Raw genomic sequence first — 25022 nt, forward strand, 5'->3', positions numbered from 1 at the left:
TAATCGGCCATCAGTGGGAATAGAGGCTCCTTGGTCTTCCAAACTCTATATGACCTAGCACAAGGCAAGGCCTGGGCCAAGTAGTGGGAGTGGGTGGCTAGGGGAACAGAGGTGGGGGGAGGGGTATGGGAAACTTTCGGGATAGCATTTGAAATGTAAATAAAGAAAATAATAATAATAATAATAAAATAAAAAATAAAAAAATAAAAGCTGAAGTTCACCCCAGAAGGTAATTCAAAACCCCTAAAGAGGCAGGTGACTGAAGCCATTGATTAAAAGAAAATTATTTGCTTCAAAAAAAAAAAAAAAAAAAAAAAGAATTTCAGTATGTGATCTAGAGACTGTTTGTATGGTATTTTGGTGAAGAAGAATGTGGCTGCTTTTTGCCCTTGTCTGAAGAGTCTACCTAAGGCTAAAGAGATTTATATTAATTGCATTGACAAAGGAAGTCTCAAAAAAGTCCAACAGAGACTTTATTCTCTGCTTTAGTCTTTTTAAAAAATTATTTTATTTATTTACATTCCAGCCATTGCAATCCCCTACCACAGTTTCTCATTTCCATTTCTCCTCCCACTTTCCTCTGAGAGGGTGATTCCCCCTCACCCACCACCAAGCATCCCCCTTCCCTAGACCCTCAGGTGTCTAGGGAATTAGGCACATCTTCTCCCACTGAGACCAGACCAGGCAGTCCTCTTCAATATATGTGCTGGGGGCCTCTGCTTTAGTCTTATGAAGAACATTGTAATGAAGTAATCTGAGAAAGGAAAAATATAAAATGTATGATTCAAGTAATAAAGGAGCACCAGGAAGTGAAGTGGATGGAGCTGAATCCTATGTTCAAGGAGTTAAACATGTTAAGGAAATGGAATGTAGTGGGTGGAATATGTTTGGCCTAGGGAGTGTCACTATTAGGATGTGTGGCCTTGTTGGAGCAGGTGTAGCCTTGTTGGAGGAAGTGTGTCTCTGTAGGAATAGGCAATAAGACCCTCATCTTAACCACTTGGGAGCCAGTCTTCTCCTAGAAACCTTCAGATGAAGATGTACAGCAACAAAGTCTTCCATATTCCTACTTGGATAGCCCTTTAAGCCCCACTTAAAGCATTCTACTGATTTCCAATATCCACATTCTTCCACACAAAAGCATGATCAGGCCTACCACAGCAATACCCCACTCCTGATACCAACTTCTGTCTTAGTTAGGGTTTTACTGCTGTGAACAGACACCATGACCAAGACAACTTTTATAAGGGCAACATTAAATCCCGATTTACACTGGTTTACAGCTTCAGTGGTTCAATCTATTATTATTAAGGCAGGAGTATGGCAGCATCCAGGCAGACATGGTGCAGGAGGAGCTGAGAAAAAAAAAAAAATCCATGAATTTGAAGAAGAGAAGAGACGGGGCATGAGGGTTAGTTCAAGGGAAGAAAGGGAATGTGTAAATGTTATCAACCTGAAGGGAAGGTGTAAATATTAAACAACCTGAAAAGTAAAACATTTTTAAAAGAAATTGAAAATGATCCCTCAAAGACCTTTCTATAATAAAACACCTGTTACTATCAATGGTTCTGTATATGACTAAGCTTTTTTGTTTTTTTCCCCCCACAGCAATTCATGTGTGAAATTTACTTTCTAGACTTATTGAGAAGTTAAAGAGCAAATCGAAACCCGATTCATGAATGCTTTCTAATTTAGATTTTTGAACATTAATATTACTGCATTAGGCATATTAATGAAGTGTATCCTTGAATCTTTACAATTTATAAAAGCTAAAATTAAACAAAAAGCCTATTATATAAAGGTCAGGTTACTTTAAAATAGGTACTTTATTCTCATTCCATGTTCAATCCTTTTTTTTAAAGATTTATTGTTCTAATCACTATTAAAAACATCAGTCAGAATGTCCAATTTGTATAACAATTTCTAATTGCTTATTGTAACATTTTATTTCTATAATAGTTTCCCTCATATATTTACAGTATGTTTGGCCTTTGTTAAATATTTCTTGTAATTCATTATTCAATCTTCTTTCTCCTTCTTTTCAGACCAGTGTGTGGAATAAGGGGAAAAACTCTGATAATTAACCTACCTGGTAGCAAGAAAGGATCTCAGGTAAGCATTATTTACACTAAATGGATGACACTTTATGAATGGACTTTTAACCAACTGTGAGAGTAAACAAAAAATAAATAAAAAGTTGAATACACCATAAGGCTGCTCACTACTGACACTAATCACAAATTCAAGTTATTCTGAAACAGCGCCCTCAAATTTCAAAATTCATAGAATTAGGAAAAATCATTAGAAAGAATCATAGAACTTACTAACACATAATATATATACAGTTACTGTTTATTGAAGGAAAGAATACAGATTAAAATGAACCAACAGAAGTAGATTGGGTATTTAAACATAACAGATGCAGAGCGTCCTTTGTCTTCTTCCTGTGTATTCATGATTTGTTTATCTCCATAATTTTAGTCTTTATCTCTTTAGTCTCCAATATCTTTCAGAGGCAAAGCAATGCCAAACCTGCATTATAATTCACATTGTTAGGCAATCTGGTTGCCCAAGTCCTCTGGCAAACAAGAACACTCTCAGACAGTCTAGTATACTAGAAGTCTCCCTTCTAGTAGCTACAGGCAAGGCTAGACTCTTTCTGAGTGATAATTAATCCTACAGTACATTTGGTATGGTATGGTCTGGTCTTTGGGTAAGGACTTTTACCAAACAATTAACATTACTCAGAGTTATATTTACTCTAACATTTATAGCACTTAACACAGCATTATTATTAAGGAGAATATGCCTGATTTGCAAGCAGGAACATGAAATATGGTTAGATTTAAAGAAACATGTAATCTAACCTTTAAAGACATTATGTATAGTTTCATATTTTATTGTAAGTTATTCATTTATCACCTTGATCTCTTGTTGTTTGTACTATATGACATTCATGTAGTGCTATATATCAGAAATTGCCTGAAACAATTTCCAGTTCTTTGTTGGTCAATCATTTTCTGTTGGTGTTACACCTTTAAGGAGGCTCTAATTTACTTTCCAAATTTATTTGTCCAACAATATCAGTACTGCTATGGTAATAGCAATGCCATTATAGCCTATCTAGATGTAGAACTTATACTACTGAAAAAATAAACTCCATAGATACTGGATTAAAGTAGGGTCAGAAAAATACTGAATTGCTGGAGTTTGTAAAAGTAACTATCATTTGCCAGATGTAATTGTCATCTGCAAGGCCAACTGCTAAATAAACTCATCCTTTCTAGTCATTTCTGAACTCTGGCTGGTTGGTTCAACTTGGCTGTTCTGGCTCAAATTCCTCTCCAAACTGACTGATTCCATCTGGCTTCTCTCAGCTTCTCACTGAATTGCTCTGCTTGGTCTCAAACTATCTCTGACAATTTGTTCTAATCTTTTGGCTCCTTCTTATTCCCTGGCTTCAACTGCCTCTGTTGACCTGCATTGAACTACATTCAACTCCACTCCACTGTGCCACTATACTAACTCCCAGCTGACTCACCAAACTCAGTTCCACTTACCTGAACTGACTGAACTGAGCTCTCCCTTCCTGTTCTCTTGTTTTGTTTTGTTTTATTTTTAATTTACTCTTTAATCCTTTTTTACAATCCAGACTTCATCTTCCTCCCAGTCTGCCCCCCAACTGTTCCCCATCCCATACCTCCTTTCCCCNCCCCCCATCTCCAAGAGGATATCCCCACCCCCACCCACCAGACCTCCCCACTCCTTGGGGCCTCAAGTCTTTTGTGGATTAGATGCATCTTCTCTCACTGAGGCCAGACCAGGCAGTCCTCTGCTGTATATGTGTCATGGTCCTCATATCAGTTGGTGTATGCTTCCTGGTTGGTGGCTCAGTGTCTGAGAGATCTTGGGATCCAGGTCAGTTGAGACTGCCAGTCTTCTCTAGAGTCATCCTCCTTCTCAGCTTTTTCAAGCTTTTTCCCCAATTCAACCACCCGTTCCCCAGCTTCCATCCATTGGTTGGATGCTAGTATCTACATCTGACTCAGCTGCTTATTGGGCCTCTCAGAGGGCAGCCATGCTAAGTTCATGTCTATAAGCACATCACAGCATTAGTAATGCTGTGTTAGGGTCCCAGTCCTCCCTTGAGTTGGGTCCCAATTTGGGCCTGTCACTGGACCTCCTTTCTCATGCTCTTCTCCACTTTTGTCCCTACAGTTCCTTTAGACAGGATCAATTCTGGGTCACAGCTTTTCACTGTGGGATGACAACCCCATCCCGTGTCTGCTTTCTTCTCCCTCCCAAGTGGGATTTAGGCATCCTCACTTGGGTCCTTCAGCTTCTTAACCTTCTTGAGTTTTGTGGGTTGTATCCTTGGTATTTTGTACTTTTGTGGCTAATATCCACTTATTAGTGAGTACATACTATGCTATCTCTGACTCATTCTGTGAAACCATTCTCTGATTTGTCACTTTGTCTGCCCCTCAATTAGACATCATTGTTTGGGATTAAAGGTATGTACTAAAGAATTCCAGACAGAGGGATTAAAGGTGTGTACTAAGGGTGTTTCTGCATTCCAACTAGATCACAAAGGCCTAGAAGGTCTTTGGATGTGATCAGATCAGCCATATTGCTGGATTAAAGTTCCTCAACAAGGGTTCTCTTCACAGTAACAGTTAACTGATGCATCATTACATCAGATGACCAGAATGTCTTCTGCCATGATGTTGCTCAGCTTTCTAGGCTTGACAGTTTCCAAATATTAGTTCAGCAACATGTGGCTTTACCATTTCAAGTGTTCATTATACTTGTGATATTAAACATTACCTATCTTGTTTCGAGCCTCTTTTAATATTTTAATGTAAAATTCTCTGTGTAACATAATTTTTCTTTAATTCTTCCACTTTTGGCTTCCATTCCTCCTTTCATTTATACTCCTCAAAAGTTTTACATCTTTGACAATTAGTGCTATTGGCCTAACATTTTATATTGCAGCAAGACACTGTCATCTAGAAAATTCATATATAGGAACCACATAATTATTTAAAAAATAATAAAGTTTTAAGAAAGTCATAATTTTTTTAGCTATATGTAACTATTCTCAATGGGGCATTCAAGGCATAGGTTAGAGATACTCCTGATAGTACCTCTCACTCAGTGCACGCCTATTTGTATGGTAGGGTTACACAGATAAAGAGCTAGTGGACTGTCTCTCCAATTAGGCAATATCGTAGCATCCACTAACAAGTCTAGCTTGTCCAGATGCAATAAGGGCAAAAGTGAACATCGCTGACTGAATTCTGACTTCATCCCATCCCCTAAATTAAAGATATATTTAACATCTTCTTGCTTAGAAATTGTCTTCTATTCTGGCACCCACTGTGCTATGCCCACTGTGTCAGGTTAAAAAACAAATAGTTATGAGTGTCTTTGTCCAAGTTCCCCTTTCCTGCAAAAGTGAAAAAAATCCAACTGGTAAGAATGTTCCTTATTCATCTGCCTTCCAATATTGAGTATGAAGAGACACTCATAAAGGCATATAAGAGCCCTTCATAATTTTCCCCTGTGAAGAGAAAGACAAAAGTTTGAAGTTTTTATTTCATTATCCAAGTCATTATTCCTAGGATGAAATGCTAAAACTTATTTTTATCCTCAGGAGTTACCAACATCAATCTTTTTTTTATATTAGGTAGATGGAGCAGAGCCCTAAAAGTCACACTTTATTTCTTCTCTCTGGCAAACCAACATCAATCTTAATGTATATAGACCTTTCCCCCTTTAGAATATTAGTGTTCTATGGTTTCTGGCTTATTTGTTGGCAGATAGAACAGTTATTGTTGATGTTTTATGACTCAGGGTGCAAATGAATATATCTTTACTCGGCCTATCTTGCTTTTCTGTAAGTAGCTTGTATCCACTTACCTGTTATGCCCATGTAGCCAATTTAATCATCCAAAGTGAATGTGATCACAGCCAATTTCTAATCCTATGAGAGAGTTCTTTGGATGAACATAGACATATTTACTTTATATATACCCTTGAATTCCCAGAATGATTTCAGTTGTCCCATGCATCCATGTCTCCAAATATAAGTTTCCATAGCTTTTCATCCTGAATATGTAGTTATACCATTGAGCATTTCCCAGAAGTTAGAAAAGTAAATGTATAAGTATAGCTGAGATACAACATGGAGGTATAGGTTATGCTGGCAAATCATGGGCCCTTAAAAGATCTTATGGTTCAAACATGAACTTTTTTCATTTTCTTCAGCCAGCTGCAAAGTTGGAACATTCCAAAAGATGAGCCTCACTAATGAGTACTTAAAGTTCAAGTGATTCCAAAAACCACGTACTAATTCACAAGGATTCACAGAGCTCACTGACAGGTGTTATAGCTATTATTTATATGGAGAGATAATGTGGATTAAAATTATGAGGGGAAAAGCTCATAGGGCAGACATAAGATGTTTTCATTGTCTGCCCTCATTTGGAATCAAGCACATGTTACCATGTTCTAGACACAGTGCCAACAGATATGCCAATAACTGCTGATGAGGAATGCCAACCTGAGCCTTTGGTATCCATAGTTTTCAGGATATATGGTAGTCAAAGATGCCAGCACATAAAAATACTTTATCAGACATGACATTATGATGTCTGGAGATAGCCTCAAGAAGCTGAAAGAAAATGTCAAACCTCTGTTTCATCAAGATTATATTCTTTACAATATACCGTTTTTTCATTTGTTTGTTTTGTTGGTTGGTTTTCTGTTTTTTGTTTTTTGTTTTCAAGACAGGATTTTTTTATATAGCCTTGGCTATACTAGAACTAGCTCTGTAGACCAGACTGGCCTGGAACTCACCGAGATCTGCCTACCTCTGCCTCCTGAGTACTGGGATTAAAGGTGTGCACCACTACTTCCAGGCTACTATATATTGTTTAAATGGTAAGCAACTGAGCAGAGAATCAAAAGATTAGTCATCTTTCAAACTATGGCATTAATGCTTCTAATTTTTTAAAGATATTTCTATACCTTGTAGACTTTATTAAGCTGTTGCTTTAATGTGAAAGAGAAAGAATTCCACCTATTTCCCAGACACAAATAGCTCTATATTCTGGTTATAACTCCTTGCCTATTGTTTTTTGGAGATGCATTATAGGTAATAATAGCACATGAAGAAAAGATTATATAGATTTCTGTTCACAACTCTATACAACTTTATTTCTATTTTTACTGATTACATAGTATTATGTAGTAGCTATACTAGTCTTTTTACTTTATGGTAATAAAATTTCAGTCTGAACAAAGAAAACTGATGGGTTTTTTCTTTTTTTAATTTAATTTTATTTTTTCCTTACTTTACATCCTGCTCACTACCCCCTCCCAGTCACCCCCTTTCACAATCCTTCCTCCTTACCCCCTCCCCTTCACCTCTGAGTGGGTAGAGACATCCTGGATATCCCCCAACCCTGGCACTTAGGGTCTTTTCAAGGCTAGTCACTTCCTCTCCCACTGAGGAGACAAGGCAGCCCAGCTAGAAGAACATATACCATGGACAGACAACAGCTTTTGGATAACACACACACACTAGTCATTTGGGCCCCATATGAAGGCCAAACTGCACATCTGCTACATAAATGCAGAGAGGCCTAGGTCCAGCCCATGTATGTTCATTTTTTTTAATTGAATATTTTATTTATCTACATTTCAAATGTTATTCCCTTTCATGGTTTCCCCTCAGGAAATCCCCTATCCCATCCCCCTCCACCTGCTTCTATGAGGGTGCTTCCCTATGTATCCACCCACTCCTGCCTCCCTGCCCTGGCATTCACCTACATTGGGGCATCGGGCCTTCCCAGGACCAAGGGCCTCTCCTCCCATTGATGCCTAACAAGGCCATCCTCTGTTACATATGTGGCTGGAGCCTTTGGTTTGTAGTTCAGACTCTGAGAGCACCAAGGATTCAGGTTAGTTGATTCTATTGGTCTTCCTGTGTAGTTCCTATCCCTTTCAGGCTGCAATCCTTCCTCTTATTCTTCCATAAAAGTCCCAAAGCTTCATCCACTGTTAGACTGTGGTGTCTGTATCTGTCTGAGGCAGCTTCCCAGAGGACAACATGTTCTTGTCTGCAAGCATAACAGAGTATCATTAATAGTGTCAGGCACTGGTGTTTGCCCATTGGGTGGGTCTCAAGTTGAGCCAGTTATTGGTTGACCATTCCCTCAGTCTCTGCTCCATCTCCTGATCCTTTATTTCTTGTAGACAGGATAAATTTGGGATTGGAAGTTTTTTGGGTGCTTTGGTGTCTATTGCTCCACTGGGGTTCCTGCCTGGCTATAAGTAGTAGTCTCTTCAGGTTCCACATTCCCAATGTAGTGAGTCACAGCTAAAGTCACCCCCATTGATTCTTGGGTGCCTCCCCTATGCCCAGTCTCTGTCTCATCCTGGAGATGCCCTCTACTTTTTCACCCCCAACAGTTTCAGAAATCCATTCATTTTCATGGCCATCTAGCCATCTCTCCTGTCCTTCCTCACACCTGTTCCTGAATCCTGCCTCTTTCCCTCCCCATCTTCTTCCCTCCCAGTTCCATCCCACTTCTGTCTCTTAGGACTATTTTATTTCCTCTTCTAAGCGAGATTCTGGCATCCTCACTTTGGCCTTCCTTCTTGTTTAGTTTCTTTGGGTCTGTGGAGTATAGCATAGTACTTGTATTTTATGGCTAATATCCACTTATAATATCCATGTATATCCTTTCGGGGCTGGGTTACCTCAGAATGTTTTTCTCAAGTTCCATCCAATTGCCTGCAAAATTCATGATGTCTTTGTTTTTAATAGCTGAGTAGTATTCCATTGTGTAGATGTACCACATTTTCTTTAATGAGGTTTGTTAGATCAAAGTGTCACTCTAGCAAAACATTAGAAAACTATCATGCCTTTCAATTCTTTCTATATAAAGCACAAATAAATACAAAGGTATATCAAAATTATACTTTGAAAGCATAGTGTGCATTCATTTAAGCACCAGAACCTCTAACATATGAAAAATACTATATGCTGTTATTGTTTCACAATTCTCATTAAAAAGATGTTTCAGATATGACTCATTCTTGAGATGGATACAAATACAAGTCTAAAAAATAGGAAGGACTACAAATCCAAAAATGGGAACCAATACGACACCTGGTGGTATTAAATGCCTTTAATCCCACTACTCAGGAAGCAGAGGCAGGTGGATCTCCTAGTTCAAGGCCAGCCTGGTCTTGAGTTCCAGGATAGCCAGGGCTATACAGAGAAACACTCTCCCAAAAAAGAATCAGTTTGACTGTCACCATTTTATATGTTTGTTTACAAGCCTAACTTTTTTTCTTTTTATTCTTTCTTTATTTTTTATTTTTTCTTCTTTTTTATTTTATTTTATTTTTTTTGGTCTCTGGGCAGGAATGCTTTCAGTTCATACTGCCAGCTCTACCTCATGCCATTGACCTTTTACGTGATGCCATTGTAAAAGTAAAGGAGGTGCATGATGAACTTGAAGATTTACCTTCCCCACCACCTCCTCTTTCTCCACCTCCTACAACTAGCCCACATAAACAGACAGAAGACAAAGGAGTTCAGTGTGAAGAAGAGGAAGAAGAAAAGAAAGATAGTGGTGTAGCTTCAACAGAAGATAGTTCCTCATCACATATAACTGCAGCAGCTCTTGCTGCAAAGGTAAGTCTGCTGAGAAATACAGCATTCTGAAGCACCCATGCCTACATTACTGATATCATCCCTCTTTCCATCTCATCCTTCCATAAGTTAATGCTTCTTGAAAGCATCCTAAAAATGGAACTGGAATATCCATTACATTCTATCAGTGTCTCTGTCCTGGTGCAGGTTCTTTGTAAGCACTAAAGTTAGTCTGAGCTCTGAGGCACTAATGATATGTCATTGCCTAATGACGTTACAGCTACATGATAAACAACATAACATTTAAGAACTTCTTAAAGTTGCTGTAAATATACAATGATTGTATATTTAGAACATCAAAAGTCCACAGATTCTTAAAGAGATAGAAAACAAAAGTAAAAAACCTTAGATGACTCTTGAAGTTAGTTTAAAAGAGTAATTTAAAGTTTTAATAAAGTAATTTAAATTTTAAAATGACACTAAAGTTTAAATGACATAAATTTTCTTTAGATGAATTTTTAAATAAATATAGTACCAGACGCTACTTGAGTAAATTTGGTCATCTTAAAGTCTCAGAACATAATTTATGTTATATTTACACCTAGAGAAATCCAGTTGCTTTGATTTTATATCTTTAAAAAGTAGCATATCATTTTTAGGAATGATAATAATTTCCTGGTAGATATTTTACAGGTTAAAATTTTAATTACTATATGAAATTAGATAGGTCATACAAATATTTTGGCTATGACCATAGAAAAATCTCTTTTAATTTTTAAAAAGTTTATTTGCTCCTTTATTAAGTGAACAATATAAGAAAGTTGTTACTTTGTTACTATTTTTCTAGCACTTAGGAAAATACAGTTTTTCAGTAATAGTTCAGAGCAATAACCAGGATTTATTGAGCTGTAAGAACTTTGATAAAGTCAAGGTTTAAACATGTTTAGTCAAATCACCTTTTCAGCATTATATAATTCCTTGATACTACTTTATAGCTATATTAGTAAATGCTACTGATATAAGTTTTCAAATCTATAAAACTTTTTCATATGGCTTTGTTCTGAATTCCTTATTGAAATTAAACAGATTAGAGTCACCTCTAAATCCTTTTCACATTCATTAGGTAATCATTAGTTCTTTAATTGAACACTATCTATAGATTGATTCTGTCTGTAGATCATTCAATAATCTTATTAAATTTTAATCATACCATTAAGTATTGAAGTAGAATTTTTAGTGGAACCAATTAATAAAAATTCATTCATTTTAAAATCATTACATGTTCTTTCTTTTTTACCCATAAGGGTAAAAAAAGACCTTTAATTTTGGTTGTAAAGGAAAATACTTACAACATATAAAATCAAAGCTGATTTTGTCACTTTGACTTTTAAAATTTTGGCACCTCATTGTTCCATTTGTTTTCATTTTTCTTTGGTCATTTTGCTTATATAAATTCATGTTTTACTCTCATTGTATTCATAATTGTTATGTGTTATACATTAGAAGCATCCATTCTACACCAGTCCTGCTGTTTTCATGGCAAATCATGGGCAGCCCATCCCTGGTCTCATCAGTTATTCCCATCATGCAACAGACAGTGCAGATAAACGGGTAAGACAGTGCATTTTGAATAATGATTTTGAAACTATATATCATACTTCTTTATTTGGAGGTGGGCTATAACATGGGGAAGATGAGTTATTTTATTGTGAAAGATCTTCAGGGTCATTGATCATAATGATATCCTTTATGCTTAACTTTCTTTGATATCATTAAATTTATATATTCTATAATGGTGTCTTTTCATCACATGACTTTCAAGAAATTCATTGCTCTGGAAGTCGGGTTTTGGATCTTTGTTTTTTTGGATTTTTTGATGTTTGTTTGTTTGTTTTAATTGTTTTTTAATACCTTTAAATAAATTGCCTAGCTTAATTTGGATGTCCTCTTAGGTGGATTACATTGTGTCTTAACATCTAAAAAGCTTGATCAAGCTAATATTTAATTTGTAATGGCTTTATTTTTTTCATGAACTTTGCACCTCATCTTGTTTTCCTTAATTGCGTTCTCATTTGCAACTACTGACAGCTCAGTCTGCAAATTCCATGATCATTAATCTTTAGAAACAGGCATCTAAAGATACATATTACTTTTCTACTCATGAAAAACAAAGATTTAAAATTAAAATTATTAAATATAAATCACTTAACAGTAATAATCTCGGCCATGGATAGAAAGCAAAACAACAAAAAAACTATCTCCATCCATTCTTAGCATATGAAATAAAAGGAGAAAGAAAACCAACACATGAAGTGAAACTTGGCTTTAATATTTTTTTTACTCTATCTTTATTTCTTTTATTATTAGTAAATTTTTTTCCTATAGGTTCTTGATATTTTTCTCTCTCTTTTTTTTTTTTTTTGAACTGTTTCACTTATTTACATTCCAGATGTTGCCCCCTTCCTGGTCCCCCCCCCCCAAGTTCTTCATCCCATCCACCCTCCGTTTTGCTTCTGAGAGAGTGCTAACCCACCCATTCACCCAACCCCACCTCACTGCCTCTAGTATCCCCCCTCCCCTTCCCCAGGGCATCAAGTTTCCAAAGGATTAGGCACATCCTCTCCCACTGAAGCTGAACAATGCAGTCCTCTGCTACCTATCTGCCAGGCCATGGATCAGCCATGTATGCTCTTTGTAGCTTAGTCTCTGAGGGTTCTGAGGGGTCCTGGTTAGTTGATACTTTGTTCATCCTATGGGGTTACAATCCCCTTCAGCTCCTTCAGTCCTCCCCTAACTTCCATAGGAGTCCTCAACTTCAGTTCAATGTTCAGCTGTAAGTTATCTGCATTGGTCTCACTCAGCTGCTGGTAGAACCTCTCAAAAGGCAGCCATGCTACTATATAGTAATATGTAGTAAAAATAGTATCAAGGCCACCCACCTATCTTCAAAATTTTTGACCAAGAATTGTTCCTATCTAAAGGAAATGCAAAATTGAGCAGAAACTGAAGGAAAGGCCGTCCAGTGACCAGCCCAACTTGGGATCCATCCTGTACACAGGCACCAAACCCTGACACTATTGCTGAAATTTGGCTTTATATACTTAGAAATTATAGTATATATAACTTTGGGGCAAGCCCAACAACTTAGCACAAGCAGTCTTTTAGAAGATAAAGATAGCAATATCAAATGTATAATTGAATATTTACATTCCACAAGGCATATCTGGTTGAAAATAAACTTGGGTTAGTCAGAAGGCACAGCAAATTTAAATTGGGGTTAGCAAATGTTAGTGAAATATTCATGAATTCGTGAAGCTACCAAATTGGAAGGGTATCTTTTTGTTTATTCGTTTTATAATGCTATTATAACCATTATAGAAAACATTGAGTTTTTGAAATAAAGTCATTCCAAGATTTTACAGTTATAACCAGTATTATAGGTTAGCATGTTCTAATAATAGATTAGATCCTCAAAAATTTTTTGAGGGCTATAGAAATGAATCAGCAGTGAGGGTATGCACTACCCTTCTGAAGAACCTGAGTTTGATTTCCAGCACCAATGTTAGGTAGCTCACAACAACCTTTAACTCCAGCTCAAGGGGGAGCCAAGCCTTCTGGCCTTTGTGGGTATTTGAACTCATGTGCATATCTACAAATAGATACAAACATGTTCACAAAATTAAAAGTTTGAAAGATAATAAATTATAATCTCTTAAGAATTGAGTAATGTTTATCTTCAGTTCTCCCAAGGATTTACAAAATTACTACATATGAAAGAAGATAATTATCACATATGATAAATAAATTATTGTGGCCTAATTTTGCAAAGCACCTAATTTGAAAATAGCACTTTAAAAAAAAATTTTTTTTACATATTTTCTAGTTGTAGTTATCTGATTCGTTCCCATCTACTTCAGGAGGGGGCTTCTCTAATAATGTCTGAGAGTACTGGCCTATGGATATAACAGATGTCACTGGGAGTCATTTTATTGCTATGTTCCTTTTATAGAATTGTCATATTTGGCTTTCCCCTGGGTGCCTAGCCTATATACTCAGGTTCATGGCCACTAGAGCAGTGAAAATGGATTCTATCTCATGGGATAGGCCTTAAATCCAATCAGATATTGGTTGATCCCATAAGCTTTGTGCCACTATTGTACTAGCGCATCTTACAGGCAGGTTCACTTTAGAGATTGAAGAATTTGTAACTGGTTGGTATTTACCTTCCTCCTTTGATAGTGTGCAGAATGTTCCAGGACCATGACCACTAGTCAGTATTGGGTGAAGGCTATATATAGGCAGGCACAAATTCTACTTCTCCATTTTAAGTGAGTTTTTTAGGTGTTTCTTAAGCAATAGGATCTTACCATCAGTTTGTGGAGCATAACCAATAACCTTGTCAATAACCTGGCTCATGGGGCCCCTCTGGCTAATAACTGTATTAACTATAATCCATTCCTAGAAATGGAGACTTCATCTGATGAGAGATGTCCAGTTGAGGTACTATCTTACCTGTTATTTAGCAATTCCATTTAGGTCACTTTCATATATGTATATATTTTAGGAAGTTTCTACTCTAATGGATTTCCATATGGAAAAAAGCTCTCATATGGCCCTGAGTTTTGATTGACCCTCTCCATATTCCCTCTTTCAGAACCCCTCTTTCCTCTTCCTCTTCCATTTTGTCTTCACATTCTAGTCCCCCCACCCCTCCATCCATAACTATTCTATTTCCCCTTCCTAAGGATATCCAACCCTCTCTTCTAGTCCCTGACTTTACCAAATTTCTGTGATATGGCGTGTAGCCTGCTTATCAAAGACTTAAGAGCTAACATTCACATATAAGTAAATACATACTCTATTTTTCTTTTTGAATGTGAGTTATTTAACTGAATTTTGGGTGTGGGTTACTTCACTCAAGAGGATTTTTTTTCTAGTTCCCTCCATGTACCTGTGCATTTCATGTTTTCATTATTTTTAACATTTGAATGGTATATCATTGTGTAGATGAAACATATTTTCTTTATTTATCCATTTCCAGATTTTGGCTGTTATGAACAAAGCAGCAATGAACAGAGTTGAGCGAGTATCTCAGTAGTATGATATTATAGTGATTTATGTATATGGCCAAGAGTGGCATAGATGGATCTTGAGACAAATCTGTTCCTAGCTTCTTGATGACCCTTGCCACACTGATTTCCATACTGGCCATATACTTATGCACTCCCACCGTCAGTGGATGAATGTCCCTCTCACTTCACATCCTCTCCAGAATGCGCTGTCATTTGTTTTATTGATCTTGGACATTCTGACTGGTATAAGATGAAATATTAAAGTAGTTTGATTTTCATTTTCCTGATGACTAAGGAAATTGAGCACTTCTTTAAGAACCTTTCAGCCATTTGTATTTCCTCTTTTGAGAAAACTCGGTTTTATCTGTACCCCATTTTTAATTGGGTCATTTGTTTTCTTGATGTTCATGTTTTTATTTATTTATGTTTTTGGTTTTAGTGTATTTTATTATTTTTCTTAGTTTTTATTATTTATTTAAATTCCAGTCATTGCCCCACCCCTGCTTATCCCATTCCTTATTCCATTCCTCCTCTCCCTTACCTCTGAAAGAGTGCTCCCCTCCTCCAACAGACCTCCCCCTTCCCTGGAGCCTCAAGTCCCTTGAGGATTAAAAGCATCTTCTCTCACTAAGGAGAACAGGGAGACCTCTGCTATATATGTGCCAGGGGCCTCAGACTAGCCCATGTATGGTGTATACACCTGCTTTCTGGGAAGCATACATGGTTTCTTAACCTGGGGTCTGGTTAAGTTGAGACTCCTGGCCTTCTTATGGGGTCATTCACCCCTTAATACTACCAAAATTTGGCCCTCTTTTGGACATGGATTAGTAAAGATCTTTTCCCATTCTGTACCCTTCTACTTTATCTGAATGATGGTGTCCCCTATAGTGGAAAAGCTTTTTAGTTTAATGACGCCTCATTCATTAATTGCTGATCTTGGCGCTTGTGTTATCAATGTTCTGTTTAGAAAGTCTTTTCCTTTGCCACTGAATTCAAGGCTAGTCCACACTTTCTCTTCTTTCAGATTCAGTGTGTCTAGTCTTATGTTGAGGCCCTTCATCTAATTAGAGTTGAATTTTGTTCAGAGTGATAAATATAGAACTACTTCTTCTACATATAGCCATCCCAGTTGACCAGCTTTAGTTAATTTAGCTAAGGGTATACCATTTGTATTGATTTCATTGATTCTTTGTATTGCTTGTTTCTGTTATTGATTTTTAGTTCAGAGTTTGATTATTTCAAGTCATCTATTCTTTTTTAGTGTTATGCATTTTATATTACAGTTTTCAGGTGTGCTGATAAATTACTACTAAGAGATCTTCCCAGGTTTTTTATGGGTATGAATTTACTGGTATGAATTTGCCTCATAGAGAACAACATTTGTTGTACCCCATTGTTTTGGGTGTGTTTCATTTTCATTCAAGTTTCAAAGTTTTTAATTCCTTCTTAATTTCCATCTTGACCTACTTTTTATTTGGTAGTGAGTTGTTTATTTTTCATGAAAATATATATTTTTATAGATGATAGATGGTATTAATTTAATTTTGTAATGTCTGTTGATGCTGCTTTGTATGTAGTCAATTTTTAGAGAACGTACCATAAGCTTATGAGAAGAAGCTCTTTTGTATTTGTGTGAAGTGCTCTGTAAATATCTGCTCTTTTAATTTGATTTATGATATTATTTAACTCCAGTGTTTTTCTTTTTTGTTTCTGTCTTGATGTTTTGTCTGTTGGCAAGAATGATATAGAAAAGTCACCATCTATCATTTTATGAGAGTTGATGTGTGATTTTAGCTTTAGCAGTGTCTCTTTTGTGAGCTTGGTTCCCTTGTGTTGGTGCCTAGATACTTAGAATTACAATAACCTCTTCAATGAAGTTTTGTTTTGTTTTTTCCTGGTATGTATATGTAGTCCTTCCCCATCTCTTCTGATTACTTTGCTTTGAAATCTATTTTCTCAGGATATACCTGCTTGTTTCTTGGGTCCATTTGTTTGGAATATCTTTCTATTCTTTTACCCTGAGGTGATGTTCATCCTTGATGTTAAGGTGTGTTTCTTTAGTGCAGCATAAGAATAAATCCTGCTTGCATCTAGTATATTAGTATGTGACTTTTTATTGTGAAATTGAGACCATTGATGTAGGGGTTAGCAATGAGCAATGCTTCTTGATTCCTGTTGTTTTGTTATTATGATGTGGGTCTTCCCTACCCCTTTTTACTTACTGGTCTTGGATTATTTATTCCTTGTGTTTTGGGAGCCTGGCTAACCCTTTCAAGTTGAGTTTTCTAGCACTTTCTATAGCACCGGATTGGTAGATAGATACTGTTTAACTTTGATTTTTATTATAGAATGTCTTTTTGTCATAGTTGATAGTTTTGCTATGTATAGATGGACTGACATCTGTGATCTCTCAGAGTGTGAAGAATATCTGTCCAGGTCCTTCTAGCTTTCAAATTTTCCATTAAGAAATGAGATGCTATTCTATTGGGTTTGCTTTTGAGTTCCTTGATCTTTTCCCTTACAACTTTTAATATTCTTTCTTCGTTATTTAGTTATTAGTATTGTTCCTGTTTATTTGGTGTTCTGTGTGCAGTTTTTACCTTGACAAGCACCTTCTTCTTTAGGTTATGAAATTTTTCTTCTATGATTTTTGTTGAAAATATTTTCTGAGCCTTTAACCTGGATATCTTATCTCTCTGTTTCTATTATTCTTAGATTTGGTTTTATTATAGTGTCCCAGATTTCCTGAATGCTTTGTGCCTGAATTTTTTGATTTTAACATTTTCTTTGACTGACATGTTTATTTCTTCTACCTTTTCTTTAATGGCTGAAATTCTCTCTTCTGTGTCTTAGATTCTGTTGGCCAGATTTACCTCTGAGGTATTTGTTTGTCTTCCTAAATTGTTCATATCCTACTATTTGCAGCTAAGGTTTTCACTAGTGATTTTATTTCTACCTTCTTAAATTGTTTTTATTATTTTATTCCGCTGTGGGTTGTTCTGGGTTTTTTTTGTTTTTTGTTTTTTGTTTTGTTTGTTTGGGTTTTTTTTTTTGTATTTTCACAGACTTCTTTAAAGGTTTTGTTCATTTCTTCTTTAATGTCATTAACCAATTTCATATTTGACAATTTGAAATCCTTATCTTATGATTCACCCATATGAATATCTCCATGCCTACAGTAGTAGGCTTATTAGTTTCTGACAAGTATATTATCTTGTCTGTTCAGTGCATTTTTGTACTGGTGTCTAGGTATCTGGATTATGAAGAGTGAGGTGTTTCTAGATATTGATATTGGCTCTTGTCTTTATTGTATTGGTGTTTTGTTCTTTGATTGCTGTTGCTCTCTCAGGATCTTACACATGTGCCCCTGGTACAAGTTGGCCTCTTCAAGTTGGTGGGTGGCAGAGCTCTAGTAATAGAGATGTGCTAGGAGAAAATGCTGAGAGGGACTTTGGGAAAGAGCTAAAGGGATTCTGCCCACACCAAGTGGCCAGATCTCCAGGGAATTAGAGGTGGAGTAGAATAGATGCTCCTGCAAGTAGGTCTCAGTAGTACAAAGGATGTGTTTGTAAAGACAGGGATGAAATTACTAGGTAAATCCTGAGTCTTTACCAAGAGTTGGAATTTCTAGTGAATGGTGTTGATATTGGAGGAAGGACACTTGCAAGCAAGCTGCTTCAGGATAAATATGGAGAGATTTTGATAGAGGCATTTTAGTGGAAGACAAGAATAGTGAGGACTTTCTACCTGAGTCCCAGCCAGGTGTTGCCACCATATGTCCCTGAGACAGTGTTTCTACATGTCAGTAGCTGACACAAGTAATAGGGATGGCCTAGAAGAGAGGATTATGAGGGTCTATAGGAAACAGTCAGCTAAGGTGAATCCCCTCTGAATGGCAGGGGTCCACAGAGAATGGAGGTACGGTAAGAGGAGGAGCACCTGAAAGCCAACTGCTTTAGGGCTGAGGCAAGACTAGAGATACTTTAATGGAGGACTGGAAGGAAAGTGAAAATTGTCTGTCTGTTGCCAGGCTGGTGTAGCCTTTCAAGATCCCAGATAGGTTTTTCTAGGTGTTTGCACCCTCAAGTTCACATTCTTAACCTGGCGATCTGTGTCCAATACTCGAGCACAAAATAACTGAGTTATTCGTAAGTCTAAAGTAATAAAATTGATAACATAAATATTTATATTTAAGATTATATACATTATTTCTTATTTTGTTTATATTTTTGTAATAGTGATATTCGGTCATATCAGCCTTCACCATAGATATAACCTAATAGCCAATGCTTATTAAGTATTTACTATTTCAAAATGTTAAGTAACTTATGACTATTATCTTACTTAACCATTAAAATATTACAAGAATCCAGATGCTGTAATTATCCTCATTTTTCAGATAAAGAATGTGTTGCAGAAATGATATATTTTTCAGTGTCGTAGCATAAATAAGATTGCACACTTAAGTAATTGATTTTTAATAAAGACAAATATATTGGGACTAAATTTAGAGAAAGCAGAAAGGCAGTGTGGATTCCTATGGAATTAGTAAGCAAAAACTCTATTGTTCCTAGCTGAATTGTGGCTAAAGGAATCCTGAGAATTCTAGGAAATCTATTGTCATACATAGAAAGAACTATATATACAAGAGCAGAACCATGAGAGGCACATCTAAACTCTGAACTGCTAGAGATGAAGCAATAAAAATAAGTGCAAAACCTATTCTCTTCTAATCCATGGTCTATGCCAGGCCTTGACATCTGGAACCCAACTGGACATCCAAGAGTACAAATAAATAGTTGAAGGTCTCCATAAAGGTCAGTTAGAAACAGAGAGAATAAAATGCTGGAAAATGAGATAATAAATATCTAGGAATTTCTTGCTCAAGAAATCAGACTATTAAATGGCAAAGCTAGTTATTGTGTGGCATGCATTTCCTCTTAACCATGCTTGAGGTCTAGTTCTCACTAAATTATTTTACATTTTATTTGCCAGAAAAAAATATAAATGTAAAAATGTGTAAAATAAATACTATATCTGCTTGTATATAATAAGTGAAACCAATTGAATGAGAGCTCAACAACAAAGAATGACCAAAAAAATCAAAAACAAAAAAAAAAAGTGAGTACTGATTATTTTTGGCCTTTTCGTAGTGTTAAACAATAGTCATTCTTGTTTAGATTCCAGACTCCATCATTTCTCGTGGTGTTCAGGTGCTCCCACGAGACACAGCCTCCCTTAGCACTACTCCTTCAGAATCGCCCCGTGCTCAGGCTACATCTCGCCTCTCTACAGCTTCTTGTCCAACACCAAAAGTAAGTATAGCTACTTGAGTCTTATTTTTCTCTATTATGAATTCTGAGAAAACTAACAAATGTTTTCCCTGCTGTCAAGGTTGGATTGCATGCAAAATACTGGTAAAAATGAATGAATACATATCACCCATTGTCATAGATTATCTTATTAGGACAGTAGACATTTGTATAGTATGCCTGCTCCTACATCACAGGTAAAAATAGCACGTCCTAAAACTTCTGTTGTTTCCAGTAGACCTGTTGTTTTTAGAAAACTTAGCAATGTAATTGTAAAAAACAATTATTCTGAGAATAAATGTATTTTGGGCCAGTAATCAGCAATATTAACAAGATTCTATAAAGAGATTTTTTTTAAACTCCAGCCTACGGTACCTACCTGCTCTGGTATCATTCCAAAAAATTTTTCAAACAGAATCTATTTGGAATGTTGCTGCCTATTATTTGGAAACAAAACTAAATTTGTTAGAAAGAAAGTTTTAATGCCAACCTTTGGGAAAGGGTGGGAGTTTCTTCGTTTTTGGTTTTTTATACTCTCTTTCAGAATTGTGGTGAAGGAAATATTAGACATGATTTACAGCTTCATGTTTTGTGTGTATGGTAAAATAATGAGCAAGCTTTCATACTATTATACCTTCTTGAATATCTCCTCTATGGATAAATCACTCACTTGTTCTTTCAAGTTCTCTTTATGAGGGGACCAATACTATTATCAAAAGGTTACTTTCTTATTTAATGAGACATTGAGCTTGTTATCAAGTTATGTAGTGAGTTTATTCTAAAAGCATGATATTTTCAAATTGACCTTTTTCTCTGTCATCAGATTTAAAAGCAAGTATAGCTGTCTTTCTCAATTCCAAGTTTTCTGCAGTTTTGTGAGTTATAATTCCTTCTCACTAGAAATTATCTTAAAATTTTTGATGTTATAATTTAGTCTGTTTTACATTATATGACTGATAATAGAATATCCAGGAAAATCTTCATGATAATACTCTTGCTATATTTTTATATCATTGTATTTAGATAGGTCTCAATATAAGTAATAAATTTATCATTTAAAATTTGATGTTATAAATCTTTAAAAAAGAAAAACTATGAAAACATTCTATCATAAAATATTAGTGCTACTTGGGTACTGGCCACATTTGAAACTAAATGAAAATATGAAGATCTGAGTTGCATTAAAAAAAACTTACTCATTTTATTATATCACTTAAGTAAAATAACGTATAATTTGTATGGCATTAAATTCTGATTATAGAAACTAAACCTTTTTATAAAGTCCACAAAATATCTAAAACTAAAATTTAGTTTCACTATAAGATGTTTTAATCTACCATATATTAAGACCTAGCCGCTGAAAATAGTCAGACCTATAGAATAACCTTTCTATGTTTCAGATTAAGCATAAAGTGTGTCATGTATGGACATACATGTGCAAATGAGTTTTCTTTGCTTTTGGAATATCATACAGTCTTTAATGATCAGTTTTAGAAAGAGCTCTTGGCCTGGTAATAGATGTAGATTCCAGTACTTGCGTCTACTTTTTAAAAAATCTCACTATTTTAGGCAAGACGTGTAATATTTCTGAGTTTTGTGTCTATTTGAGACTATCTTTGCCTAGTTGTAAGAAAGGAATAATGAGCCAGTAGACAGTATTTGCTGACACTGAAAACAAAACATGCTACTGCAAATTATAATAAAATATAATTTGTTATAATTCATCAACAGGAGTGCAGAATATTTGTAGAGTTATTTTCAAATGCATTCAAGTAATTGTTCATGAAAACTTAAACATTTAGGATGTATCTCAATGATAGAATATTTGAAAAACATGTTCAAGGATTTGAGGTCACTCCCAGCACTAGATAAACACAAAATAAAAAGCCATGGTAGCCCACTTCTGTAATCCTAAGTAAAGAGGTCTCAGGGTTTTTACTTCAAGACCAACCTAGGCTACATAGCAAAACCATGTGAAAAAAAATAAAAGTAGCAATGAATCAAATCTAATGATTTTTTTCCACAGTGTTTTAGTCGTTTCTTTAAGTTTTAATACTGAGTAATAACTAAAATGAAAATCTTTCTGATCATGTACAAATGAGCAGTGATTTCACTAGGTAATGACAGTATCAAACAGTTAACGTTATTATGTGTGTGTGCATGTGTGTATGTGTATGTGCATATTATATCTTCACTTTTGTTTTGATCCTTTAGGATTCTTCCATCTATAAAAAGAAGAAATTCTCTGTAAAATATAGTTTTGTAAAAAATTTTGGTTTTGTTGTAGTTGTTGTTTGTTCATCTCAGTCTAATGATGCCAGTCAAATATTAAAGGTAACAATGTTCATAGAATAAAATTTTCTTTAGCAATATTTATTTCTTGGATCATTTAGTATTTTATTTTCATGAGGAAAATTGTTTTTATCAGATAGTTTCTTATAATGAATTCTTATGAGAATGAATGCCAATCTTTTCGCATTGTGGAAGTACAGAAATTCTTAAGAACAAATGTAGGTCATTTGCCTTTTATTGCTATGAATAAAATAGTGCATAAGCCAAAGAGATGAAATGGTAATTTGATTCTAAACCTAAGTTCCATACTGATGATGGTCTTGCAAGAAGGAGTTGATAAAAGACTAAGTCTGTAACTTAATCTTTTTAATTAACATGGGGTTTTTTGTCTTTTATTTATTATTTACTTATTTACACTCCAGATTTTATTTCCCCATCCCTAGTCCAGCCTTGAACTGTTCCACATCCCATACTTCCTCCCCACCCCCCTGTCTCCAGGAGGATGTCCCCATCCCCCACTCCCCATCCCACCTGACCTCTAAACTCCCTGGGGCCTCCAGTCTCTTGAGGGTTAGGTGCATCTTCTCAAACTGACCCCAGACCAGGCAGTCCTCTGCTGTATGTGTCTTAGGGGCCTCATATCAGCTGGTGTATGCTGCCTGGTTGGTGGTCCAGTGTTTGAGAGATCTGTGGGTCCAGGTTGAGACCACTGGTACTCCTATAGGGTTGCCCTCCTCCTCAACTTCTTCCAGCCTTCCCTAACTCAACCACATGGGTCAGCTGCTTCTGTCCATTGTTGGGGTGCAAATATCTGCATCTGACTCTTTCAGCTGCTTGTTGGGTCTTTCGGAGTTCAGTCATGATAGGTCCTTTTTGTGAGCACTGCCTCCATAGCCTCAGTGATAGTGTCAGGCCTTAGGACCTCCCCTTGCGCTGGCTCCCACTTTGAGCCTGCCACAGGACTTTCTTTTCTTCAGGCTCCTCTCCATTTCCATCCCTGTAATGCTTTCAGACAGAAACAGTTATGGGTCAGAGATATGACTGTGGGATGGCAACCCCATCCCTCACTTGATGGCCTGTCTTTCTGCTGGAGGTGGGCTCTGTAAGTTCCCTCTCTCTACTGTCAGGCATGTCATCTAAGGTCCCACCCTTTGAGCCCTGAAAGTCTCTCACCTCCCAGATCTCTGATGCATTGAAGAGGGTCCCCCACCTCCTACCTCCTGAGGTTGCCTGTTTCCATTCTTTCTGCTGGCCCTTAGGGCTTCAGTCCATTTCCCTCACCCAATACCAGATCAGGTTCCCCTCTCTCCCCTAAGCCCCTGTCCACTTTCCATCCCAGGTCCCTCCCTCCCTCACTCCCCACTTGTGATTGCTTTCTTCCCCCTCCCAAGTGGAACCAGAATGATTTAGAACTTAGCTCAGTGCTCATTTTCAGTTATGACAAACAGCAAAATCTGTAGGAAAAAAAAAAAGGAAGAAAAGAAAAAGCTTGAAATAGAAAATAATGACAAGACTAAAAGAAGAAATCTAAAATTTCAATGCATTCATAATTCTTTTTAAATATTGTTAAAATTGAGAATATTTTAAGGACTGATTTTACCCTTTCCATGCATCTGAATTTTAACCCTTTTACAAGGTAATGTAGATTGTAGCCACCATGATCCCTTGTGCTATAAAATTAGAAAACAATTTTATGATAGGCAGAGGGAAAAGAATCTGTGCCTAAAACTACCAGAAAATTGTTTTGTTATGCTTACAAATAAAATGTTAACACTTTTTATATCTAATTGAGTAAAATTTATGTAGTTGTTTAAAAGAATATAATATTTTCATGAAAGCCATGTTCTCTTAATATATTAGTGTCTAATCTTGCATTCAAACAGCATACAGATATAGGACTTCTTTTAGGAGTTTTTGTTTGTTTGTTTGCTTTGAGAAAAATAATCGTGCTCAGACTAGGAAAATGGCTCAGTGTCTAAAGTGCTTTTCTTTTCATCATTAGGACCAAAGTTTTGATTCCTAGCATTCACATAAAAACTCAAAGGGTATGTCAGCCCACCTGTAATCCCAGCATAGAGGAAACTGACACAGGGCATCTCCAGAGTAGGCTGTCAGGATACACTAGCTGAATCAGTGACCAATGAGTTCAAGTGTGTCTATTTCTAGATAAGGTAAAAATGGACCAAAGACATCTGACATCAACCTCTGAGCTCTATACACTTAAAATACTTACACATGTACCTACATGTACACACACACACATGTGGAATACATACCACATACATACATGCATATATATATGCATATATATATATATATCCTCCAAAAATATAAATATAATTTGCATTACTCAAAGCTTTCAGTATATGAGTCTGAGAGATATTTGTTATTCTATGGAAATTAAAGTATTTATCCAATACCATATATTCACTGTGAAATGTTTGCTGATAATGTTACTAATTCTTTAATATTGTCACTATTTTTTATTGTGATATAGCTAATCAACTAACAAAATTAAGAATCAAAAGTTTATTTGCTTTCTGTCATGTTCGTTTAAATCAAAACTGCCTTATGCTGAAAAATTATGTTGTGTTATTTTTAAGAACTTAAACAAATCAGAAAATTATCTGAAACATCAGTTTTATTTGCATTTGTTTTGAAATATTTCAGCCTTAA

General features: G+C 36.0%; 1 protein-coding gene across 11 annotated transcripts in view; it reads left to right on the forward strand.

The window, feature by feature from the left end:
* Gphn (gephyrin) overlaps window positions 1-25022 on the forward strand; it is a 418076-nt gene that overhangs the window by 228932 nt on the left and 164122 nt on the right. For 6 of the 11 annotated variants that reach the window (XM_021201556.2, XM_029541198.1, XM_029541199.1 and 3 more), the window contains 4 exons: window positions 2046-2112; window positions 9440-9712; window positions 11174-11281; window positions 19923-20057. In XM_021201556.2, the coding sequence (XP_021057215.1) occupies window positions 2046-2112; window positions 9440-9712; window positions 11174-11281; window positions 19923-20057 (583 nt within the window). The remainder of the gene's footprint in view (window positions 1-2045; window positions 2113-9439; window positions 9713-11173; window positions 11282-19922; window positions 20058-25022) is intronic. The other 5 variants (XM_021201558.2, XM_021201555.2, XM_029541202.1 and 2 more) reach the window with 1 other exon arrangement.

Source organism: Mus pahari, chromosome 7 (assembly GCF_900095145.1).
Source record: "Mus pahari chromosome 7, PAHARI_EIJ_v1.1, whole genome shotgun sequence".
NCBI lineage: Eukaryota > Metazoa > Chordata > Mammalia > Rodentia > Muridae > Mus > Mus pahari.